The 19959-nt window shown below is 40.9% G+C and overlaps 1 protein-coding gene across 1 annotated transcript; it reads right to left on the bottom strand.

The window, feature by feature from the left end:
• Positions 1–856: 856 nt before the first annotated feature.
• On the bottom strand, positions 857–18216 carry LOC128692269 (adhesive plaque matrix protein-like). The gene is made up of 4 exons (XM_070096234.1): positions 18026–18216; positions 12373–12502; positions 2693–2983; positions 857–1608 (listed from the first exon to the last, which is right to left on the bottom strand). The coding sequence occupies exons 1-4, from the start codon at positions 18214–18216 to the stop codon at positions 877–879; spliced, it is 1344 nt and encodes a 447-aa protein (XP_069952335.1). The 3' UTR covers positions 857–876.
• Positions 18217–19959: the final 1743 nt, after the last annotated feature.

Genomic DNA, 19959 nt, shown 5'->3' on the forward strand with positions numbered 1-19959 from the left:
ATCGAGGTACACACTCATGAACTCCTGTTTGCCTCTCAGCCGTGCTTTCTCCTGCAGTATCATGGTTCGGGTTGATTCTGCCTTGAAAATTACTTTGAGAGGCCGATTCCTTTTCTTTGTGAACCACCCAATTCTCCGAAAATTTGCCACCTGGGTCATGTCTCCCTCGCCTATCACCTTCATGATACCTTCAATCGCTTTTTTCTCCTCCTGCTTTCTTTCCTCATAAGTTTCCCCTTTAGCTTCGTCTAGCCCATAGACAAAAACTGATCTCTCCCTTTCCACCTCCCACTGTGACTCCCATTGCATCCTCTGAGGTGTTTTAGTTCCTTCCCGTGGAGTGTTCCTTCCTTCAGTCCCTTCCCTAGCTGTGACCCCTATGCTCATTGGTTTGTCCTTCCTGCTCACCTGCTCCTGGCCCCCCACAAGTGTCTGGTAAGGTCCCTGCACATGTCCTAGTTCCTTCAATGTCTTCTAACCTCTCATTCTGTCCTAGTGTGCTCCCTGTCTTTGTTTTGGCCCCCATGTGGTTTTGACAGGACCTCTGCATAAAGTTTAGCTTCCATGCTCCCTTCAGATCCGTTGTCTGTGTCTGATGTAGACATTGCTGATGCTACTTCTGTAATATCTTTGTCTCTAGGCTGTTTCAGATGTCTCAGCTCCTCTTCTAATCTCTGTATCTTGGCTTCTATGTGTGTGTGTGTGTGAAATGTTCCAGCCATGGTATTATGACTTACATTCCTCCCTTTATAAAATGGGCTTACATATATTACATTCATGGCTTCATGTGTTAGGAAATAATAATGTCCTTAGTCTTTACTAAAAAACTTTATTGAAATAAGTTACATTTGTTACTAGAGTGATTTACACTTGTCCTTAAGAAGAGTGAGGGGCAGGATAGCTTGGACTTGGATCGTAAGAGGTAATAGCTGGCTCATAGCTATCGTCTGAGTAGTTGGGGATGGGGTCGTAACTAGGAACAGGGTAAGGTTCGTAGCTATCGTCTGTATAAGTAGGAATGGGGCCATAACCTGGGACAGAGCTATCGTCTGTGTAAGTAGGAACGGGACCATAACCTGGGACAGGGTAGCTAGGGACGGGTTCGTAAGATGGAGGTGGGTAACTGGGAGCAGGTTCGTAAGCTGAGGTAGGATAACTAGGGTACTTAGGAGATGGTTCGTAGGTGGGCTTGTAGGTGGGAGTGGGTTTGTAAGTCGGAGCAGGCTTATAGGCTGGGGTAGGTTTGTACACTGGAATTGGCTTGTATTCTGGCTTGTACTCAGGCTTATATTCTGGCTTGTACTCAGGCTTATATTCTGGCTTGTACTCAGGCTTATATTCTGGTTTGTACTCAGGCTTATATGCTAGCTTGTACTCAGGCTTATATTCTGGCTTGTACTCTGGGTACTGGGCTTCACCCTCGTAGGTGACCACAGCCTCCAAACCATCGCCGTTGTCCACGTAGTTGACAGTTTGTTTGCGGCCGTCAGGTAGGTCCACCGAGTAGCTGCCCTCGGTCTTGTAGCCGTCTCGGACCTCAGAGTGACCGAAGTTGGTACCGGAATAGTGGTCCACCACACCATAGTTGAAGGAATACTTGGGGGGAGCCTGCAAAAAAAAAAAAATCACAAATATTCATCACATAAAGTAGAAGCATTAAATTACTGCTGAATACTATACCGTCAAATTGAATAAGACATGTACAACACTCGGGTATCTTTATTGCTTGTAATCGACTAAAGGATTTAGTAATAAAGATATGCAACTGTTGTACGTGTGTCTTATCGCAAAATAGATGAGAAGAGTTTGCATATATTTTTTTATAGATACGTTGACGAATTTGAAACATTATTATGATTGGTATTAAGCATGAGCTGTATGTATGCAAATTATTTCAGCATAAATTATGTTACTTATGAGTGAGAATATTATTTAGAAAAGTAACACTTGACTAAGTAATTCCCAAGACAATTCATTCGGGCATTACATTAGTTTATTGTTACCTGTACAAATCATGTGAATTAACTGAAGCAGATGGAGTAAATGTTGTATCTTTCGTTGCAGGAAAAGTTAACATGATATTGCTTACTTGATAACGACTATCCTGTGCGCGAAATGTCGTCAATAAATGTTCCATTTAACTGCAACTGTGTCTTAAATTAATGAACATAAGATGAAGAAGTAATTCTCGTTGACTGTCTAATATCAGTGATGGACATAGAACAGAAATAAATTTAAAGTTAAAGCAATATACAGAAAGTTATGAATTTATATATATATATATATATATATATATATATATATATATATATATATATATATATATATATATATATATATATATATATGTATGTGTGTGTGTGTAAGATAAGATTTCGTTCGGATTTTTAACCCCGGAGGGTTAGCCACCCAGGATAACCCAAGAAAGTCAGTGCGTCATCGAGGACTGTCTAACTTATTTCCATTGGGGTCCTTAATCTTGTCCCCCAGGATGCGACCCACACCAGTCGACTAACACCCAGGTACCTATTTGCTGCTAGGTGAACAGGACAACAGGTGTAAGGAAACGTGTCGAAATGTTTCCACCCGCCGGGAATCGAACCCTGGCCCTCCGCGTGTGAAGCGGGAGCTTTAGCCACCAGGCCACCGGTGTGTGTGTGTGTGTGTGTGTGTTTGTGTGTGTGTTACTTACGTCTCGGTAATCTTGCTTGTATGGAGAGTGTGGAGGATATGAGGGAGGTGGGGCATATGCAGGATTGGCAGGGTATTTTGGAGGATGAACCAGATCATCATCTTGCTCGTATGGTAAGTGTGTGGGATAAGTGGGAGGTGAGGCGTACGAAGGTGGGCCAGAGTATCTAGGAGGATAATCTAGATCATCTTCTAGTAGATAGGGTGAGGGTTGGACGTATGATGGAGGGCCAGAGTAACTAGGAGGTTCCTCTGCTAGAACCACAGCTGCCACACACACCAGGACGAAGTGCTGAAACATGGCATTAAGTTAAACAGTATTATTATTACTATTATTATTATTATTACTATTATTATTATTATTACTATTATTATTATTATTATTACTATTATTATTATTATTACCTGAGGACTTTAAATAAAACTTATTTGAACATGGTGTGAATTATGCAAGTTCAAAAGACCGTGTTTATTAGAGGTCAATATTCATCCTTGAAAAACTTATGTGAAAATGTTAAAATTAACCTAAAATGGCGTCAACCTTTATTATAACGACGCTTTGCTCAGGGGAAACGTCATCTTGAGCGAAACATGGTTTTAATAAAGTTTTACCCAGTTTTATGAGTCTTTCCAACCACTAGTCACCTTGCTGCTAACCTGTTCTATTATATATATATATATATATATATATATATGTCGTGCCGAATAGGCAGAACTTGCTATCTTGGCTTAAATGGCAACTCTCCTCTTGCCATATAGGTCAAGCCAAAATTTGTGTACGCAATAATTTCGCCAAAATCTTTCTGAACCTAACGAAAAAAATATATTTCACTGTGTTTGTTTAGTATTAAATTATTGTAAAGAAATCTAAAATATATTTAGTTGGGTTAGGCTAAAATAAATTGTTTTTGTTATAATAAGGTTAGGTCACTTTTCTAAAATTCTTTTGGTGCAAAATTAAAAATTTTTACATTAACATTAATGAAAAAAATATATATTTAAACGTATAAGAGAAAATTTTAGAAAGGACTTAATTTTAAATGAGTTCCTGCTAATTGAGCAGTTTTACATATTCGGCACGACATATATATATATATATATATATATATATATATATATATATATATATATATATATATATATATCAGAAGCTCTCTCGGTAGCTATATTATCCGGTGATAATCAATGTCGAGTTTTCCGAAAAAAAAAAATCACTGGAGGTTCTCTCAGACTCAACATCTTCAAATTCAAATATATATTTCTCTACATAGCATACAGTGCTTAGTTTACATGCAGTAAAATATTGTGAAACACAAAGACAGCCACTAACATGCATGAATATTTCTTAAGGTGGTATGCAATCAAACTTGTACCCCTACTTTTTGATCAATTAGACTATGATTAAAAGATCCCCAAAACAGGAATCAGTATATTCTGGTAAATTTCTCGTCCGTTCTTTTTCCAACGTGGTGTTCTGAGTGAGTTACAACTGCAACATTTCCCTTATATATACATTTTTAAATAACAGGTAATCGATACATGGAGTATAGAAGTATATGCGCACCTTGAGAGCCATGGCTGGAATGTGATGGTGAGAGGAGTGTGTACGTGGACTTATATACTACTATGACACCCCCCACCCCCCACAAGCGACACGCCCACACCACACCCACACCACGCCCACATCAACCTCACCTCTAGGTCATATTAGGTTGTGTGCACCCGCTACTTTCCCCCAGCTGGGTGTTCAGTGAGCGCTGTTGTGTTTTAAATTAATCATAAGTGGAAAACAGAGAATGTATATTCGTAATTACTTAATAGCAGAATTAAACAATAGACACACAGCATGATATATATATATATATATATATATATATATATATATATATATATATATATATATATATATATATATATATATATATATATATATATATATATATATATATATATATATATATATATATATATATATATATATATATATATATATATATATATATATATATATATATATGCAAAACAACCACTCTGAAAGAATAGAGAAATTCCAAGCGCTTTCGTGACTACTCACATTATCAAGGAACTATCATAGTTCCTTGATAATGTGAGTAGTCACGAAAGCGCTTGGAATTTCTCTATTCTTTCAGAGTGGTTGTTTTGCATATATTGAAATCACCTGTTTACTGTGATCTTATTGCATATATATATATATATATATATATATATATATATATATATATATATATATATATATATATATATATATATATATATATATATATATATATATATATATATATATATATATATATATATATATATATATATATTTGTAGATGAATGGCTCAGAGAACCGACATGTTGATAAATTAGACACATGTGCAACTCCTGGGTAACTTTATTGAGGAAACGTTTCGCCACACAGTGGCTTCATCAGTCCATACGTAGGAGGAACTTGAAGAACAGGAGGAGAATGAGGTAATCAGTCCCTCAACCTTGAGTCGATGTGTTCAGTCCATCAATCTTGAGTAGAATACGGCATGTGAGCGGAGAAGCAGCTTATAAACCGTATGGCAGGAGAGGTGCAGCAGTCATAGGTGGTGTCACATTTGGACTGAACACATCGACTCAAGGTTGAGGGACTGATTACCTCATTCTCCTCCTGTTCTTCAAGTTTCTCCTACGTATGGACTGATGAAGCCACTGTGTGGCGAAACGTTTCCTCAATAAAGATACCCAAGAGTTGCACATGTGTCTAATTTATCAACATGTCGGTTCTCTCAACCATTCATCTACAAACCTGTCAGACACTGCAACTTCTTGGGATCTTAATACTTAGGAATTCTTCGCTTGCCTAATTCTTGGGCACGACCTACTTCAACATTGAACAAATGTGACACCACCTATGACTGCTGCACCTCTCCTGCCATACGGTTTATAAGCTGCTTCTCCGCTCATATGCCGTATTCTACTCAAGATTGATGGACTGAACACATCGACTCAAGGTTGAGGGACTGATTACCTCATTCTCCTCCTGTTCTTCAAGTTTCTCCTACGTATGGACTGATGAAGCCACAGCGTGGCGAAACGTTTCCTCAATAAAGATACCCAAGAGTTGCACATGTGTCTAATTTATCATATATATATATATATATATATATATATATATATATATATATATATATATATATATATATATATATATATATATATATATATATATATGTATATGTATATATATATGTATATTATGTAAACATTTATTTCAGTTCAGAGGGAACTCAAATCTACCAACCTTGAACCTTGAGACAAAGTACGCAATAACCTGACTACACATGACTATCCCCGGGCTATCTAGGCGTTTACTCCAGAATATATGGCCTTAGGCTAATGAATAGTTTTCATCTCTCGTGTATGCAATGACATGAGAGATATTAGAATGCCTATAATTCGTCGAACAAGCAACATTACTTACAAACATTTATCTCAAGCCAGAGGAGACTCGGCTTCTCTCGCTGGCAAATGAATGATAAAGTAGAAGGAAGCTAGACTGTTGCTGAAGGAGTGTGTGATTTGCAGAACATCGAGTGATCTACGCGTCCTGGATCACCGTGTCCAGCATAGTGGCCCAGAACTCCCGAAGTTTTAGTGTACGAGATGTCCTCGCTAGACTGATCCTTGCTCGCCACGCGTAAGAATAATGCTCGCCAAGACCGGGGTCCTGGCACGGGTCTTAATGTTGCGATGATCCGTTTTTATCTCGCCACGCGAGGTACGATCAGCAGTTAATTCACACACTGACATTTGACCTCACCGAACTTGACTTCACTTGATTCCCTGACCTCTGACCATTACATATTCTTGCTGTTGTTGCTCTCTTTATTCCAGTGACGAAGTTGCCATTGGGCGAAACGTCTTATTAATGTCCCGAATGCTGCTTTTGCGTTTTTATATCACAATTTGTGAGTATTTTTATACCTAGTACTTGTACTGGTTTGAGACTGCTGTAGGACGTAGTACATTGCGTAAAGTAGGTCACCTCATACTTGTATTGGTTAGGATAGGTAAGGTTTGTCAGGAAACAGGGCAAGTGTTTCCTGATGTTCGTCTTACTCGTATGATGACCCGCAGCTGGGGCTTCTAGTCATCTGACCGAGGCCTTCCGCTGGCTTACCGGTCCACCCCTTTAAAAATTATAGATATGAGTTCTACCATTAGATACATATATTTTTTTTATAGATGTATAGCTATCTAGCAAAGAGGCAATTAAGTAGAGGCACTTAAGTAGAGGCACTTAGTTCCGAAGACCTTACGGACCTTAATCTATTTAGAAAAAGTGAATTATTGTCTATCAGTCGTTTTTTTTTCTCTCTCTAGAGAGAGAGATGAGGTTAAGATAGTATAACAAATGGCTCTCCTCCCACCCTTCACTCCTACCGTCCACACTCTCGGCATAAATAAATAAGTGAAGATAATTATCATGGCATATTGTAAAAAAAAGTGCATTTAGCTCCGACTATATGAACTCTAAGACATTGATTTCCCATTATTAATGTGAACCCGACCATCTCCACCTCTGCTACCACCACAGCCACACTGCTACCACCACAGCCACACTGCTACCACCACAGCCACACTGCTACCATCACAACCACAAATACACCTACCACCACAACCAGAAAAACTGCTACCACCACTAAGAAAATTATTTAATCATATACCCACTCAGGATAGAAGGGCAAAGTTTTGCTTAGAAACTAAGAACAATGAGTCGCTGCAGTAGGCCTATTGGGCCATGCGAGGCAGCCCAAAGCCACACTTAACCACACTCACTCTTCTTTCCAACTCATTTTTTAAATCCGTTCAGAATCTAAATTATAGCTATCTATTATTTGTGCAGTGCATTTGTTAACCCATTATTCAACACCGTTGTAGAGACAGTAAATACCCTAGGTATTTCCTTTACCCAAGAACAGAATTTTGCTTAATTCACACTGTTGTTATTGGTGATACTTGTTCATGACGAACTCGGCAGCATGAACTGTAAAGCCATTTCATTACAAGACTCCTCAATCAGGATACTAGAATGCTGAAGTTACTTCAGAATGCTGAAGTTACTTCAGAATGCTGAAGTTACTTCAGAATGCTGAAGTTACTTCAAAATTCCTCCGGGTTTGTTCCTTCTCATTCACCAAAGATGCTCCTAGGGGGAAGAATTTTTAGTTTACATTTCAGCCTTCGTATAATGCTTTATTCAATTCTTTATCGGAAGAGGGTTTGTTCTTCTGATTGTCAAAAGAGTTTACTTGATAAGCATTTGAAATATCACGGAGTATTATGTATCTCTTGGCAAAGAAGAACTCTCCCACCAATAATAAAAGCAACAATGCCCCGTCAGGAACAATTCTCAACAAACCCACGAATTGAAAATGGAAACTCACGTGCACATTGCATATCTTCCCTTTGAGTTTCAGTTCAATATTCTTTGCCGTCGAGTCGCATTGTCCTTCAAATATTTTTTTTTGTTTGATTGGCTTTTTTTTTGGATCTCGAAGGTTTCAATACAATCTTCTTGTGATCTCCGAATCCTAAAAAATAAGAAGGTTAAGTGTTCTCTTCACTCCATAGAATATTAGTCTCCTTTACTAAACTTTAGAAAAACCGAGCAGCATATTCTAGGTTTAAAAAAGCAATTTGGAGAATCATTAAAATTTTTAAAGTTTTATACACAAAATTTCTAGTTATGAAATCTAGAACTGATAGTTTTTCTGGTCTCTATTTGTTCCCATCTTTACGTACATGACGTCATTGGCGTTGACTACTTCAAGACCCGACTTTTCTTGCTATAAAATTAAACTGCAATGATAGCGCTATTACATTTGAATCTTACAATCTTGGCAAGTGTGGAGTGGATAGTGATGTGTGGAGTGGATAGTGATGTGTGGAGTGGATAGTGATGTGTGGAGTGGATAGTGATGTGTGGAGTGGATAGTGATGTGTGGAGTGGATAGTGATGTGTGGAGTGGATAGTGACGGTCAGAAAAACGAGCCAGGCTGCGGTCTCTCGCCTTGCAGATAACTTATTTTAATATCACTCTACAGAGACGTAATCAGACCGAGATCTCCAACAGTTTTATTGGTCAGAGACTGGGCCAAAGAGGATCGATCCTTCACTACCTATCGAGCTGAACGACCCACACTGCGTTTACCGACTCAAGCAATGCAGTACAAGGCTGGACAAGGCTGGACTTAGTATTCACCTTCAGTAGTGCAGATATCGAGGACATCACATATGAAAGACCCCTTGGGGCCAGTGACCATGTGGTTTTAAGCTTCGAATACACAGTAGAGCTACAAGTGGAGGGAGAAGCAGGAAGGCCAGGACGAATGAAGCCAAACTACAAGAAAGGGGACTACACAGGAATGAGGAACTACCTGAACGGGGTTCAGTGGGACAGAGAACTGGCAGGGAAGCCAGTTAATGAGATGATGGAATATGTAGCAACAAAATGCAAGGAAGCTGAGGAGAGGTTTGTACCCAAGGGTAACAGGATTAATGAAAAAGCCAGGATGAGCCCATGGTTTACCCAAAGGTGCAGGGAGGCAAAAACCAAGTGTGCTAGGGAATGGAAGAAATATAGAAGGCAAAGGACCTAGGAGAATAAGGAGAACAGTCGTAGAGCCAGAAACGAATATGCACAGATAAGAAGGGAGGCCCAAAGACAATATGAAAATGACATAGCAGCGAAAGCCAAATCTGACCCGAAACTGTTGTACAGCCACATCAGGAGGAAAACAACAGTCAAGGACCAGGTAATCAGGCTAAGGAAGGAAGGAGGAGAGACAACAAGAAATGACCGTGAAGTATGTGAAGAACTCAACAAGAGATTCAAAGAAGTGTTCACAGAGGAGACAGAAGGGACTCCAGAAAGACGGAGAGGTGGGGCACACCACCAAGTGCTGGACACAGTGCACACAACCGAGGAAGAAGTGAAGAGGCTTCTGAGTGAGCTAGATACCTCAAAGGCAATGGGGCCAGATAACATCTCCCCATGGGTATTGAGAGAGGGAGCAGAGGCGCTATGTGTACCTCTAACAACAATATTCAATACATCTATCGAAACAGGGAGATTGCCTGAGGCATGGAAGACAGCAAATGTAGTCCCAATCTTTAAAAAAGGAGACAGACATGAAGCATTAAACTACAGACCAGTGTCACTGACATGTATAGTATGCAAAATCATGGAGAAGATTATCAGGAGAAGAGTGGTGGAACACCTGGAAAGGAATGATCTCATCAACAGCAGCCAACATGGTTTCAGGGACGGGAAATCCTGTGTCACAAACCTACTGGAGTTCTATGACATGGTGACAGCAGTAAGACAAGAGAGAGAGGGGTGGGTGGATTGCATTTTCTTGGACTGCAAGAAGGCGTTTGACACAGTTCCACACAAGAGATTGGTGCAAAAACTGGAGGACCAAGCAGGGATAACAGGGAAGGCACTACAATGGATCAGGGAATACTTGTCAGGAAGACAGCAGCGAGTCATGGTACGTGGCGAGGTGTCAGAGTGGGCACCTGTGACCAGCGGGGTCCCGCAGGGGTCAGTCCTAGGACCAGTGCTGTTTCTGGTATTTGTGAACGACATGTCGGAAGGAATAGACTCTGAGGTGTCCCTGTTTGCAGATGACGTGAAGTTGATGAGAAGAATACACTCGATCGAAGACCAGGCAGAACTACAAAGGGATCTGGACAGGCTGCAGACCTGGTCCAGCAATTGGCTCCTGGAGTTCAATCCCACCAAATGCAAAGTCATGAAGATTGGGGAAGGGCAAAGAAGGCCGCAGACGGAGTACAGTCTAGGGGGTCAGAGACTACAAACCTCACTCAAGGAAAAAGATCTTGGGGTGAGTATAACACCAGGCACATCTCCTGAAGCGCACATCAACCAAATAACTGCTGCAGCATATGGGCGCCTAGCAAACCTCAGAACAGCATTCCGACATCTTAATAAGGAATCATTCAGGACCCTGTACACCGTGTATGTTAGGCCCACATTGGAGTATGCGGCACCAGTTTGGAACCCACACCTAGCCAAGCACGTGAAGAAACTAGAGAAAGTGCAAAGGTTTGCAACAAGACTAGTCCCAGAGCTAAGAGGTATGTCCTACGAGGAGAGGTTAAGGGAAATCAACCTGACGACACTGGAGGACAGGAGAGATAGGGGGGACATGATAACGACATAAAAAATACTGAGAGGAATAGACAAGGTGGACAAAGACAGGATGTTCCAGAGACTGGACACAGTAACAAGGGGACACAGTTGGAAGCTGAAGACACAGATGAATCACAGGGATGTTAGGAAGTATTTCTTCAGCCACAGAGTAGTCAGTAAGTGGAATAGTTTGGGAAGCGATGTAGTGGAGGCAGGATCCATACATAGCTTTAAGCAGAGGTATGATAAAGCTCACGGCTCAGGGAGAGTGACCTAGTAGCGATCAGTGAAAAGGCGGGGCCAGGAGCTCGGACTCGACCCCCGCAACCTCAACTAGGCGAGTACAAGGTTCACAGACGCTGTAATTCTGCAGGAGCCCTGACCTTCAGAATGACCGTAACCACAAGACTCAGAGATGTAATATGTGATTACGTCCGGAATTTCGCCATATATCTGGACCTAAAGTTGTATGAACCAGATTTGTCAAGTGACACACACTTGTGTGTTGTGATGACACTCTGTAATGTGATGGTCAAGGTACTATGTCATGGGTATTGTTCATGAACTAAAATATTTTTTATTGTATTTTTGCTTTTAACTCCATTTTTTTCCTTTGTGCTATTACATACATAATATCTTTGTGACATACCGGCGGACTCCCACCAAGTCAGAGTGATGCGAAAAAGAAGAGACACTTTCACCATCACTCTATCACTGTCTCTTGCCAGCGGGGCGCCGACAGTACAGCTCAGTTGCTCCTTCTAGTCTGCAATATCCTTCAGAGTCCAGACACTGCACTTCTCACCTCCAGAAATCAAGTTCGCCTAACCGGCTTTCCTCAACCCTCGCTCACACTCCAACAGCACGTCAAGTCATAGAAACTACTAGTCTCTACTCCTGACACCCTTGCACACACACCTGCTGGATGTCCAAGCCCTTCACATACAAAACCTTCTTTACCCTCTCCCTTCCAACCTTTCCTAGGACAACCTCTACCCCGCCTTCCCTCTAATACAGATTCATACACCCTCCAGTTCATGCCACTTTCCTCCATCCTCTATAAATGACCAAAACCACCTTAGTAACTCCTCATTAGTCGTTTGCATAATAGTGTTAACTACATACATATTTAAATATATAAATATAGGAGTTATATTCGAATACTAAATAATTTTTTTAGAGATTTTATTTACACCGTTGAATTTACATCTAAGAGATGTTTGTTATCGTACCTCAGCTTATGTCAAACCCAAGATTTATGTCAGGTACATCATGTTAGTACCACACTGGTACTTACATATGTTAGGTGAACAAGGGCTACGTGTGTATTATTATTATTATTATCACGGGGAAGCGCTAAACCCGTAGGATTATGCAGAACCTGTGGGGGGATGGAAGGTATTCAGGCTTAATTCAGGGAACTGGAGCATAGATCCAATTCCCTAGATCAAGAGCCCCTCACCAGCGTCAAGGAACCTCCCTTGAGGGGACTACGTTTGTAAAAAGTGCGTCCAAATGTCTCGACTCGCCAAGAATTGAACCTAGGTTCGTCGGTTGTGAACCGATGGTGCCACGTTTGAACAAATTTATTGCTGCGGAATGGTTCTTTTAGCAATCAATTAATTCTTCTCGTAGTATATTTTAACATTCAATATTAGCTCATCAAATGAATAATATTTACTAAAGTAATTAGTAGAACAACATATTTATGTTTTACATGCAACAGCTGCACTTTTTACAAGACTTACAAGGGTTGAGGTGAGTGAGGCAGGTTCCCGTGATGCAATCGCTTCAATATGTATAATGACATATGGCCACCCACACTATTTGTGCACTACCATCTTCTAATTTCGTCTCCCTTGACTAATCGTCATCTTAGAGCACACTTCTATGTGGGTTTTTTGAATGGGCTGTAAAACCTAGCTCCGGTAAACCAGCGAACGTTGACTCAGTGGGTCATCATATGGCTGGGACCCGTGTCAGGAGACACTATGACGCTTCCTGACGAATAAGCCACTACTCTAGGTTGAGGTTTTTGGTTTACCTACCTCCAGGGTGGTAGATCTGATCTGCAGTACGTGCTTGAGTGCACTGACTCGTTCATATATCTTTTTTCCTGGTTAATCCGTGCGTTCCTCTACTGCTGAGTTGGTTCATACATCCGTTTGTCTTCGATTCCACTGATTGGTTCATACATCTTTACCCTTTCCTTATTGGTTTCTGCATCATTGCTTTCGCTGATTGGCTCAAGGTCCTTACCTCGACTGGTTAGTCTACATGTCCATGAATCCACAAATTGTTCTTTTGTTTTTATTGCCTACACTGATTAACGGATACGTTCTTTCCCCCAATGAGTGATCCGTACGTGCTTACTTCGACTGATTGATAAATACGTCCTTGCCTTCACTGACTGGACCCTAAGTTCTTGCCTCTACTGATTGATTCATACATCTTTGTCACCTCTAACTGGTTCTGCATCATTATCTTCACTGACGTTATTGTCTCCGTTGACTGGGATATACTGTACGTTCTTGCCTTAAATTGTACGTTCTTGCCTTAAGTGGTTCAACAGTACGTCCTTGTCTCCAATTAGAGGAGTCAAACGCAGCTATAGTGGTGACTATTTTTGGCGTGCCAGTGATTGCTAGGTCGTTGCTGTGGAGGGGGGGGGGTGATGGAGATGAAGGGCGGGAAGGAAAGGGGAAGAGAGAGAAGGAGATGACTGGGATGAGCGAAGAGGGAAAGAAGGGGAAAGGAGGAGAGACCCTTAACTCGTTCCAAGCTTGAATTCGGACGATAGGGGACGAAAGGGGTTGAGTTTTATTTAGTAAACTTGGATACACCAGCAGCGTGCTGCTACTCTAGTCTATATAATAGTTACACAAAATGGGGCTCATACAGGGTTTCGAAACCTGCCAGCCTGAGCCGGAAGACTTCGGTAGGATGAGAAAAGGGAGAGTAAGAAAATGAGAAGTAACAACAGAGGGGATGAAACGGAAATATATTAAAGATTAATTGATTATGATAGATGGGGATAGGGGATTGACAGGATGATACAACTAAAGAAATAGGTGTCAAGGAGGTGGGAATTTTTACTCCCCTTCTTGCTTCCCGTCTCCTTGCCCCCGTCCCCTTGGGCATATAATTTGTTGTTTTTCCTTGCGCGGACCCGCCTTCTACCCACCTCTTTTCTCTCTCGTTTATTTATTATTCATATCTCCCATGTTTTTATTCTCCTGTCTTGATCTATGTATTCCAAAATAAATACTGCTAAAATATGTCGAGTTCTTGAGTACACATTTCTCTCCCATCAAGACTTTTTTTTTTTTTTTTGTAATTTCTGTGTACAGAATTTACAGAACATTTTTTTCCCCCACAATTTCTTATCCTGAAAAAATCTGGTACTTGATTATCTGTTTCTCGAAGTCATAGTTCCTCGAGGACAACCTGCATGTGTCTTCTAGCTGCTACTTCGTCTCAGGAGGTTTCTGGTAATTCTTCACTTCCAATACCACACAGCTCTGAGTTATCAAGGTCCTGTTTGGAAGATATTATCGCCTTATGGGATTTTGTTTCATCCAGCAGTTTTACGTGTACAATACTGTTGTATTTATAGTATATGTTCCTTTAATTCAGTCGAATTTCTTTTAATCTTTAATCCTTTTTGATGTTCCTAATCTCATTTATTTCGTGCTTTATTTTCCTCTCTGTGTCTTGTACTTGTGTTTTTAATTCCCTTTTAATTTGCATTATATTAAGCCTGTTGTATTTTTGAGTTCTTTTTCCTTTGCCATCTTTGTCGTTTCTTCTCCAGTTCCAGGATCATCATTTTAGTCATGTCTTCCATGATCTTTGGTAGCCTTCTTCTGTCAGGACTCCCGCTATATTCCTCATGACTTTTATCATTTCATTTCTGCCTAAGATGTCAAATTCCTACACCCGACCCTTTCTACAATGCTCTTCGTCTCTGTGCTTCTCCTAGTCAATCAACTCTTTGTCATGTTTCGTATCTCGTTATTAAACATATCTTCCAGGGGACAGAAGATCCCTTCAAATAATCCTCAATACATTCCTTTTTCTCGTCTCTGTTCATAGCTAATATTAATGTCTGTTTTGTTCATAGTATTCTATTTAATTTTGTCAGTCTTATTGCCGAAATAATGTTGGTTTGATACTGACACAATTTTGTGGTGAATTGTTCCACTTTCTCCCCTAAACATCGATGATCTGAGAACGCGTGTGGGGAGATGTCCTCCCTTGCTGATTGACTTTGTGTGTGTGTGTGTGTGTGTGTGTGTGTGTGTGTGTGTGTGTGTGTGTACTCACCTAGTTGAGGTTGCAGGGGTACAGTCCAAGCTCCTGGCCTCGCCTCTTCACTGGTAGCTACTAGGTCACTCTCCCTGAACCGTAAGCTTTATCATACCTCATGTGTGTGTACTCACCTATTTGTGGTTGCAGGGGTCGATTCACAGCTCCTGGCCCTGTGTGTGTGTGTGTGTGTGTGTGTGTGTGTGTGTGTGTGTGTGTGTGTGTCTGTGTGTGTGTGTATGTGTACTCAGTTGTGGTTCCAGGGGTCGATTCACAGCTCCTGGCCCCGCCTCTTCAATGGTTGCTACTAGGTCACTCTTCCTGTTTCATGAGCTTTATCATACCTCTCCTTAAAGCTATATATGGACCCTGCCTCCACTACATCACTTCCCAGACTATTCCACTTCCTGACAACTCTGTGACTGAAGAAATACTTCCTAACATCCCTGTGATTCATCTGAATCTTCAGCTTCCAATTGTGACCCCTTGTTGCTGTGCCATATCATATCCCCCCTATCTCTCCAGTCCTCCAGTGTCGTCAGGTCGATCTTATTTAACCTCTCCTCGTAGGACATGCTCCTTAGTTCTGGGACTAGTCTTGTTGCAAACCTTTGCACTTTCTCTAGTTTCATTACTAGCCTGGTTAGGTGTGGGTTCCAAACTGGTCCTGCATACTCCAATATGGGCCTAACATACACAGTGTACAGGGTCCTGAACGATTTCTTATTATTGAGATGTCAGAATGCAATTCTTAGGTTTGTTAGGCGCCCATATGCTGCATCAGTTATTTGATTGATGTGCGCCTCAGGAGATGTGCCCGGTGTTATACTCACCCCAAAATCCTTTTCCTTGAGTGAGATTTGTAGTCTCTGGCCCCCTAGACTGTACTCCCTGTTCGGTCTTCTTTGCCCTTCCCCAATCTTTATGACTTTGCACTTGGTGGGGTCGAACTCCAGGAGCCAGTTTCTGGACCAGGCCAACAACTTGTCCAGATCCCTTTGCAGTTCTGTCTGGTCCTCGTCTGATTGAATTATTCTCATCAACTTCACATCATCTGCAAACAGGAACCCTTCTCAGTCTATTCCTTCCGCCACGTCGTTCACATATATCAGGAACAGCACCGGTCCTAGGACTGACCCCTGTGGAACCCCGCACGTCACAGGTGCCCACCCTGACACCTCGTCATGTACCATGTGTTTGTGTGTGTGTGTGTGTGCGATTTATCGAACAGGGCTAAATCGTTAATGCTACTACTACTACTACTACTACTACTACTACTACTACTACTACTACTACTACTACTACTAGTACTACTACTACTACTACTACTACTACTACTACTGCTGCTGCTGCTGCAGTTGCTGCTGCTGCTGCTGCTGCTGTTGCTGCTGCTACTACTACTACTACTACTACTACTACTACTACTATTACTACTACTACTACTACCACCACCACCACTTTCTACCACCTACAGTCTCCAGAACTGAGAGTGGCAGTTCCCCAGTATGCGGGGTGCTAGTCCCCCACTCCTAGGATGCTAGTTCCAAAAATGGGAGGGATTACTAGTTCTCTGTAAGGAGAAAGGGAGTGACAGTCCTCAGCATGGGGATCCAAGACTCCTCACGTCGAGAATTTGCTCTGCTTTCACTGGTAGGTGAACCACTGTAACAGTAGCAGCAACTCGGTCCGTGACCTAAATTCCTTCACGGATAACAATAACATTTTCAGTATACTCGGCTGTAGAATCTGCAGCAGTTTTTTTCCAGTTAACTTTTCTATGGCATATCATCAGTAGCAACTGTTCGGGTACAGGTATGGATGGAAGAAAATGTGTGGATAGTGGATACGTTTCCGTTCAGGGACTTCGAATATTGCAAATTATTTGGAGTGACCAAGGTCCGAGGGCCTTCTGGAATTAGGTTGCAGAAAGAGAAGGGAAATTTTACATTCTAATGAGGATTGAGCTCAAAATGACATCAATGAGCTCAAAATGGCATCAGTGAACTCAAGATAGAACCAATAAGCTCAATTGACATCAGTGAACTCAATGTGACAATAATAAGCTCATGATGCCACAGGTGAGATTAAGATGACATCGTTGAGCTCAAGATGACATCAGTAACTGCAGATGACATCAGTGAGCACAAAAGCGTTTTAGAGTAATACGGATTTGATTTTTTACGACAGTTGCGTCTGGAGACATTGTACTGTTTCTTGACCAGCAAAACACCACCCCCACCATTTTCTGATTTGATAAAAGCTCTACACAGTGAAACGTCGTCTCAGCTAACACCTGTTCTGCACCTATGTCTTTCCTCTTATCCTGTAAGCAATAGGCCCCTTTATCTCTCTATTCCAGTATCTGTCACTTCCTGTTTTTCCAGGTGAACAAACTCACACTTGCACCACGAACACACAAGATTTACTACGGAAATTAGTGAACTGCGGTAAGCCATAAGAGTTACCTCAGACCAATATTTTACTCTGAATATCCTGTTGCTCGGGTAAGAAGTAATCATACCTGGTTCATTAAAACCTTACGTTCCTTTATATATAAAACGATACTTGACTCGCGAAGCCATAATAACAGGATTGTAGACAAATCATGGAATGGGCGGGGGCTTGAAGCCAGGGCAGATGCGTCCTAATACTCAGAGGCCAGTGCATTAACCAATATACCTAGTTGGATGAATCTAATTAGAGACAGCTGGGCGAGTGGTGAACTCATTGACCTGTAAGTTTTAGGACTCACTTGGCATGAGTTCGAGCCCCACCCGTTCCGTGATTTGTTTAAAATGATACCTTACAGTATCATGGATCCTGTGGCTTTCTTCCGGAATGTGAGTGATATGATAGGCCGTAAAGAGCCGTGACATAAGAATCTAGAGCCAGTGAGGTCACTGAGAGACTGTGTCATCTCTAAACTGAGGTAAGTGTGTTGTATGACCTGATCAAGGGTGTTGGGAAGAGAATTGAGGTCCTGGCTAGCAGCCTTCATACCGACGATGTGACACTGTATCAGTGGTAAATATCCAGTATTTTACACTCTTTTTACTTAACAATGCAAGACAAGCCACGGGGGGAAGGGGAATCTTTAGCACACGTACTTTCACATTTCTCAGTGCGTCATCAGGAGCTGTGCAATGTTGCAAGGCCAGCAACAGGAGAAATAGGGCAAGTTTTCTCAGGTTATATAGCGCGGTGGTGCAATATAACCTGCTCAAGTATATTGTGTATATTTAACATGTCTGACAGTTCAGTTATTCTAGTAATTATTTATATCTATTTGTCCTATGTACAATCTCTTGCAGCGTTTGCAAGGTACTTCATATACATATATATAAAATCTGTGGTTACACAATTACGAAAATGATATACAATATTGTTACGAGTATGATTACACTTATGCTTTTCAACATGTTTTGCCTTGATAAAGGGTTCCATAATTTATCAATATCCATTGTGTTGCTTTTATTATTCCCCGTAAGGTTCTTCAGTAACTTGGACCAGCCCGTGCCACAACCTGTCATTTTGTATAATGCAGTAATATATTTTTCTGTCTGTTGATCGGTGTTGCCGACTTGTATGGTAGAAACACGCTTGGTTGCAGAACAAACTTTTATTATAAAAGACGTTTCGGTCTATTGAGAACGAAACGTTGATTATATTAATGGAGAGTAAAGTTTGATGAAATCCACAGTATGCAGAACATTCTCGTTAAAAGAAAATATAATTATACTAATGTATTCGATACTCACAAGTATCGTATGCTGTTACTGACCTTGTATACTGACATTGTATTGTATACTGAGAAGTATCGTATACCATTATAAAATATCTGCTTCACTATGTGCACAAATAAATAATTACTAAAAAAGAACTAATTTTTTTATTAGTAAAATTGGTATTCTACATTGTGTGTGTGTGTGTGTGTGTGTGTGTGTGTGACTGCCCTGACCTACATGGTGTTTTGTTTATATAACCCCCACCATCGCTGCCTTGGCTCCGAGTTCAACTTGAATTCTTTTTGTAGGTCAGTAGTTTATAGTATTATTATTATTATTTTTTTCATGAGAATGTTTAAATACGTAAGGACCATACAGCGTATAGCAAGTTTGAACTAAGTTTCTCCAAGGGAGAAGATGTATCTAAAACTTGTATCTAAAACTCTTGACTTTCATTAAAAAATGTATTCCTCTCATTGACTGGAGATCTGGAGTTCTTTTCACAAAGGCACCAGTACCATCACACAGGCTGGTGAAATGATTTCATCACCTCATCATAATAATGATGGCATGCAATACAGAGAACTTAATGAATAAGAAGCATGTACAACAAATTAAACCAATATTCCAAATCTGCTTGTAACACACAAGATCACTTGTAGATACAAATGCAGATGTTCTCCTGTTAGTCCTTGTGGCACCAAGAACTCGGTAATAAATACGAAACATGTACAACACCTTAGTGTTACTCTTGTTTCTCATTCATCATTAATAAATCATATCACTTGTTTATCACTTTCATATGGCCACTTACATCGTTCATCTGTGATCCAAACCATACCCCCGGCCGGGATTGAACCCGCGGTCATAGAGTCTCAAAACTCCAGCCCGTCGCGCTAGCCACTAGACCAGCTAGCCACAATAAGATTCATCCAACTAGGTATATTTCTACACCATAGGAAAGTTAGCACAGGCACCTCTGTGACCACAAATGCAAGTTTTTACAGACGAATCTC

Source organism: Cherax quadricarinatus, chromosome 53 (genome assembly GCF_038502225.1).
Source record: "Cherax quadricarinatus isolate ZL_2023a chromosome 53, ASM3850222v1, whole genome shotgun sequence".
Taxonomy (NCBI): domain Eukaryota; kingdom Metazoa; phylum Arthropoda; class Malacostraca; order Decapoda; family Parastacidae; genus Cherax; species Cherax quadricarinatus.